At 37.8% G+C, this 7,168-nt stretch overlaps 1 protein-coding gene across 4 annotated transcripts in view; it reads right to left on the bottom strand.

Annotated features, from left to right (window-relative positions):
- The window catches only part of AFF2 (AF4/FMR2 family, member 2), a 598,244-nt gene that overhangs the window by 107,874 nt on the left and 483,202 nt on the right, over positions 1-7,168 (bottom strand). For all 4 annotated transcript variants that reach the window (XM_014544018.1, XM_014544019.1, XM_005871569.2 and 1 more), the window contains one exon: positions 3,653-3,749. In XM_014544018.1, the coding sequence (XP_014399504.1) occupies positions 3,653-3,749 (97 nt within the window). The remainder of the gene's footprint in view (positions 1-3,652; positions 3,750-7,168) is intronic.

Genomic DNA, 7,168 nt, shown 5'->3' with positions numbered 1-7,168 from the left:
TGCCTAATTGACATCATGTAGCCCTCACATCGCAACCATATTATTTTATTTTTTAAATATATTTTTATTGATTTCAGAGAGAAAGGGAGAGGGAGAGGGAGATAAAAACATCATTGATGAGAATCATTGATCAGCTGCCTTCTGCACACCCCCTACTGGGGATGGAGCCCACAACCAGGCCATGTGCCTGATTGAATCAAACTGTGACCTCCTGGTTCATAGGTCAATACTCAACCGCTGAGACATACCAGCTGGGCCCAGCCATATTATTGATATACAGCTGTAAAAGAATGTATTGCAACACATATGTTTATGCAGACACTAAGTACAAAACACTGCACCCAATTCAAACACTGTTCTGGAACATTCCACAGTCCAATGTCATCTTCAAATGACTATTTCCCATTCAGGGGAGCTCCTGAGAGAAAACCAAGGTGAATACAGCCTTCCTTCAGAGTATAGTGAGAGCTCAGAAAGCAAAAATAAAAACAATAATAAAAAGGCATGACTTAACTCTCCACTCACATCAGACCTTAGAAAAGTGGTTCTCAACCTTCCTAATGCCGCGACCCTTTAATACAGTTCCTCATGTTGTGGTGACCCCCAACCATAAAATTATTTTCGTTGCTACTTCATAACTGTAATTTTGCTGCTGTTATGAATCGTAATGTAAATATCTGATATGCAGGATGGTCTTAGGCGACCCCTGTGAAAGGGTCATTCAACCCCCAAAGGGGTCGTGACCCACAGGTTGAGAACCGCTGCCTTAGAAGAAAAACTATTTTTTAAAGACATGTAAAATAAGTAAATGAATAAATAACTGTAATTTTTCTGGAAGACTTGGTACAGTGTCATTGGCAATTTGGCCTTTCTTCCTGGGATGTCTGGTTTAAAACTTGTCAGATCTCAGAGGGGAGGAAAGGTTGTTCAAATTCAGTGGATGCCTTTGAGGGGCCATAAGGACATTCAATCTAGTTCCTAGCAGATCCCTATGGACATCAAAGCCAAACTGAAGTTAATATCTTAAAGGGCCATAAGGATGAATAACCAGCATTTGTATAGTGCTTATGGTTTTAAAAACATTTTCTTATATGCAATCTTCATTTGATTCTCACAATACTCCTAAGAATTGGACAAAACTGGTTTATCTTAGTTTATTGGTGAGAAATCCAAGACTTAGAGATATTAATTAGGTGAGTTGTACAAAGTCAAGCAGATAGTGTGTGATAGAGTTGGATTGATGCCCAGGCTTCTCTATTCCAAAAATCATGCTCTTAATGACTACACTTATGAATCCTCATGGTCAGGTAGACATAGCTAATAAATGTTAGGACAAGACAGAATCTTTTCATTCAAGTTTGCCACGTACTGGCTGTTTTCCAGGTAGTTAATTAAGCAGCTCTCTTTAACATCCCATTTCTTACAAGAAAAGGGAAGGTAATTGATATGGCATCTCAAAAAATAGGAGACATTTTACATTGCTATTAGTAGTACGATGCTGCTGCTGCTGATCATCATCATCATCATCATCATGTAACAAAAAGTGATGAATATGTACTATATTCTAACCATACTTTCAGATGATTTTGCCTATTTTCATTCACTTAATCATTGAATCCTCACTACAACCCAAATGAATAGCTGCTATTGTTATCTCCATTTTCTAGACACTTAGGTCTTTAGTTTAAGTTCACCAGAAAGTGGCAGAGCCAGGATTATAATCCGTTTGGATATATAGTGATTATTTTGCTTTCTATCCTACACTGTGCCAGCACTGACACACCAACTTAGAAGACAGTGTAGATATATCTGCTTCTTAAATAGTCTTAAATGAGAAAGCAAAATGCAATGGGGAATGTAGAGAGAACACACAAACTTTTAACAAATAATTTCAGGGTACTATCAAATTTTTTTTCTCTGAAACCATATACATACTTGTGTATCTCTGATTTTAAGAGTCACTAGAAGGTAAAATCTTTTGTTAAAAATGCTTCCGTATAACCCTGAGTCTCCATGGCTGACTCATGGCATATTTAATTTGTATATTATAATTGTCCCATTCTGGCTGCATGCTCCACTTTTCCATTTGAAGAAATAATACTTAGCATTTAAACACATCCTAATTGTTCTATTGGTGTTTGTTTGTGCTTAGCATGGCTAATACCGCTGTGGAGGGGTCCAATGGGGGCAGGGAGAGGGGAGGTTGTTCTGATTATTAAATACTTGGGACTAAATGTCAAATTAGAAATTAACATGTCTTGATCCTGTATTTCATTTTCATACATACATTTGAAATGCATTCTTTTTTAATTTGTTATGTTGCAAGCCATAGTATAGGGTCTCAGAAGCTTTTTGGAAAAGAGTGGTATGTACTCACTAAACCTGAACTATTTGGGTCTCCTTAGGTGAGTCCAGGTGCAATGATTATGGGTGAGATAAGTTGAGGATATCTCCAGAAAGCTAATAGCTTTTATATTGGAGTATGTCTGTATGAATGTAGCTACTAGGTTCAACCAATGGCGTGATTTAATGCACCAAAGCATTTGTTTGTATGCTTTTCTCCCAATCATCATTCTGTAATGCTGTAGCTTAGACAAGAGGCCAAAACTTACCTCTAAGGCTTTCTGCAAGTTTCAAATGAAACAGAGAACCTTGACTTAATGCCTGGCTCAGAGAAAGGGCAACTCCATAAAGTGGGACCTCTTAGCATTCCTGCTGATGTTGCAGAGGTATGAAGGTCCCAATTATAAGATAAGATAAATTAACTATAATATCTACATGGTACTATGTTACTTTGCCTGAAAAGAAAATGATTTTGGCAGTCTTTCAATTAGTTAAACATAGAATTACTATATGACTCAACCATTTCAATTTTAGGTGGAAGAATTGAAAAAAAAATGAAACATTAAATTCAAAAGAACTGGAACATGTATTCCAATGAAACTTAGACGCAAATGCTCATAGAAGCCCTATTTTCAATAGCTAAAAGGTGGAAACAACCAAAATGTCCATAAAGTGATGAATGGATAAATAAAAGGTAGTAGATCCATAAAACAGAATATTATTTAGCCACAAAAAGGAATGTGGTATCGATACATGTTACAACATGGACAAACCTAGAAAACATTATAGTAAGTAAAAGAAGCCATTGGGGGTGAGATCAGGCCAGCAGGAGAGGATAGTTGGGAGCAACTAGGGAAGCAGGGGAGGGAAGTTGGAGGCAATCGGGCAGGCAGAGGAGCTGTTAGGCGTTGATAAGGCTGGCAGGGGAGTGGTTATGAGATGATCAAGCTGGCAGGCAAGTGAGCAGTTGGGAGCCAGCAGTCCTGGATTGTGAGAGGGATGCCCGACTGCTGGTTTAGGCTCGATCCCTGTGGGACATCCCCCGAGGGGTCCCAGATTGTAAAGGGTGCAGGCTGGGCTGAGGGACACCCCCCCCACCAGTGCACGAATTTTATGCACTGGGCCTCTAGTTTTAATGAAAGTGTAAGCTGATCCATCCTGTTCCAGAATACTATGCTTATCTTTGCTTTTTCCCCTCTCACCAAAGACCAGAGATGAAGCAGTGCATAGTATTCTGGATAACAACACCATTCCAGTTCCTTTTGTCCCCACCCCTTAGTTCCCAAACCAAGCCCTAAGCTATTCCTACCTGGTAGAGCTCAGTGGCAGTGCACTGAGTAGTCAAAGTCTTCACAGGCTCAAGGTCATCTTCATCACTGCTCAGCTTCAGGTCGTCCTCAAGCATCCTACAAAATAAACAGAGTAGTGTTCATGTTAGAAAGTGTCTTTTATAAACCATCCTCAGATTAATCTTGCAATGAGGATAAAATATTGGAACTACAATCTGACAGCTGCAATTCTGTCAAAGGTGCAGAGGGAACCAAGATTCTTTCAGCTAATTAGATATTTGAGATCATATTTATATCATACTCTGCACACATCATTTCTCTCTACCTTCTCCTAAATCAAGAACAAAAAAAGGACTATTTCAGCATCTTCAGAGATGACTGAAATCTATATATTTTTACTACTGAAAGTGTAATAAATGCAGATTAATCACTGTGGAGGTGGGACGTAGCATTGGATCTCTACAGAAAAAGATGGTCCAAGTCTCCCATGAAAGAATAGGGGTATGATAATAGCCCCTAGCTACAGAGGTTATTGCCAAAGCCTGCTGGGGATCTCTAGATGAAAGAGGAAAAATGCCCAGTGAACTTCCACTACCTTTCTATTCCCTCTACACTGTGGCAGTTCAGTGGTCACAAAATAGCTGGGCGAGAAATGGCTTGCCATTGACTTTTGATATATGACTGATATCTTCCTATAAGATTTGATCCAACAGAAGTAAGCTCATGATATGGCTAAGAAGTCTTTCTATACTAAGGAAAGATACCTGAAAATATGAATGGACTGAATTTTGGTGATGAAATAGCGCCTTCAAGATTGTTGATCAAGCACACAGAGCCCTTTTTTTCTACAGGAATATTAATTCCAGTGCACCTCACTGTCTCCAAGTTTGAGCTATAGAGGGAAAAGTGCTTATTATCTTAAAATTCCAGTTAATCAACCTTCAAAGAGCATTTGGTGTTAATATTTTTATTTCATAAATACAATCTTAGACCTTGTCCCCAGGCTTCAAGTGGGGGTTCTTTTTTGCTGGTCAAAAAGAACTTTATTCTCTCTCTCTCTCTCTCTCTCTCTCTCTCTCTCTCTCTCTCTGAATACTCTGAATATAGGTAGTCAATGACTATGTGTTAATTTATACCTAAGTGATAAATGATTCCTATCATTTAGAGAATCAATTTCTGTGTCAGGGAAGGTGCTAATTATTTAATCAGGAGCATGCTATTGAAATCTATGAAGGAAGTGCTATTATTAGCCATATTTTCTAAATGTAAACACCAAGACTTAGAGAGGGTAAACAACTTGTTCATGATCACACAGCTAGGAAATCATGGAGGTAAACATGGAACCCATACTATCTTCACCTGTAACTTGAGAATATATAACGTTTTCCCAGAGGATATAACTTACAAAAGATGATGTATTAAATAAGTAAAATTAACAGCAATATAAAAAACTCATAAAACAAAAGAAGACATATTGATATATTTGGATTAAACTGCTGGCCAATCATAAAGTCTGCTATATTGGGTAAGTCATTTATTATCTCTGAACCTCATCCAGCCTTCTCATCTGTTAAATAGGATAATAATTAAACTTCTGCATGTGAAATGTTTTATGAAAACACAGGTTTTCATAGAGCATTATAACCTAATACAGGTTACAGTTATTTTGGACATTATTAATACTATTAACAAGTAATCACACGTAAAGTCTTCATGAGACTTTGTTCTTCTCATTTTAATTCACCAAGCAATGCAAAGCCATGATGACTAGGGAACTGTCTCATGGAGTCTCAAAGCTGGATCCAGAAATGGGTTCATGGTATTCAGGCTACTCTCCTTTGGGTAGAACTAGCTTGTCCAGAACCTGAGTTCAAAGAGCTGAACTCAGCTCTTATTTTACTCTCCAATCAACCCTATATGATTTTTAAAAAAATATATTTTATTGATTTTTTACAGAGAGGAAGGGAGAGGGATAGAGAGTTAGAAACATCGATGAGAGAGAAACATCGATCAGCTGCCTCCTGCATACCCCCACTGGGGATGTGCCCGCAACCAAGGTACATGCCCTTGACTGGAATCGAACCCAGGACCCTTGAGTCTGCAGGCCGATGCTCTATACACTGAGCCAAACTGGTCAGGGCCAACCCTATATGATTTTAACATGGAAATTAAAGGTCCTCAACTGTACATTTCTGAAAATAGGCAGCCAATCTACATAGTAATTGATATTAAACATCCTTGGGCAACAAGCTTGGTATAAATTTGGTTGTTAATAAAGGACAGTTTGATGCATGTATTCAAGTCCCAGTAAACCCAAGTCAAGGAAGTAACTAGGAAGGCAAACTATCATTAGTTATCTCTAGAGATGTTAGACATTCATTTCATTCCATTCCTTACCTGACTTATTAAGCTTTATTATTTAATATACATGTATTTGTTTGCATTCCCATCCATTGCTAATGGTGAACATTAGGGAAAGTGTAAAATTATGAAATATTTTGAATTTAATTATTATAGCACCACCATTCAAACCCATTTCAATTAAGGTAGTCTCAGCAGAAAAATAGCAATCTCTTTTCATAAGGTTATAATTCCATAGACAAATTCATCACAAACTAGATATCCTAAAATGTAAAAAAAATGCTCATATAAATGTAGGCCTGTGTGCATAATCTTAAAATACAACAACAGCAATCCTTTCTCTACTTTTCAATTAGACTAGAGGACCAGTGCACAATTAAATCGTGCACATGTAGGGTCCCCTAAGCCTAACTTGCCATCAGGGCCATGTCCTCTGCCCTACAAAGCCTCGCATGCTCCACGGATCCTGCTGGCAGCCCACTATGCTCCAGAAGTCCCGCCCACTCTGGGACCCAGAAGTCCCGCCCACCCATCAATGCACCTCCTGGTGAGACCAGTCTTTGGTCCTGATGCCATTATGGCGTCACAATCACAGACTTTTTATGATATAGATGAAAACAGAACAAAGTAGATGTCCTGAGTGAGTTAGGATGTTTGCTCAGGATCTAGTAGTTCACAATACCAGTCTTTGTGTGAAAACTCTATGTTTTTATTTTTACTATGACTTATAATTTCTATAGTATTAAGAAGTAATATATGTACAATATCATGTCATCTGCGAATAAGGACAGTTTTACTACTTCTTTTCTAATTTGGATGCTTTTTATTTCTTATTCTTGTCTAATCGCAATGGCTAATACTTCCAGTACTATGTCATGATATTGTACATAAAAAACCCTAAAGACTCCATCAAAAAACTATTAGACTTAATAAATGAATTCAGCAATGCAGCAGGATGCAATATTAACGCCAATAAATCTATGGCAATTTCTATACACCAATAGTGAACTTACAGAAAGAGAGACTAAAAAAGCAATCCCATTTACCATCACATCAAAAAAATTAAGATACCTAGGAATAAACTTAACTAAAGAGGTAAAAGAACTCTACTCAGAAAACTACAGGACGTTGAAAAAAGAGATAGAGGAAGACATAAACAGATGGAAGAACATACC

The sequence above is a fragment of the Myotis brandtii genome, unplaced genomic scaffold (assembly GCF_000412655.1).
Source record: "Myotis brandtii unplaced genomic scaffold, ASM41265v1 scaffold345, whole genome shotgun sequence".
Taxonomy (NCBI): Eukaryota; Metazoa; Chordata; class Mammalia; order Chiroptera; family Vespertilionidae; genus Myotis; species Myotis brandtii.
This window is presented reverse-complemented; position numbering and strand designations above follow the sequence as displayed.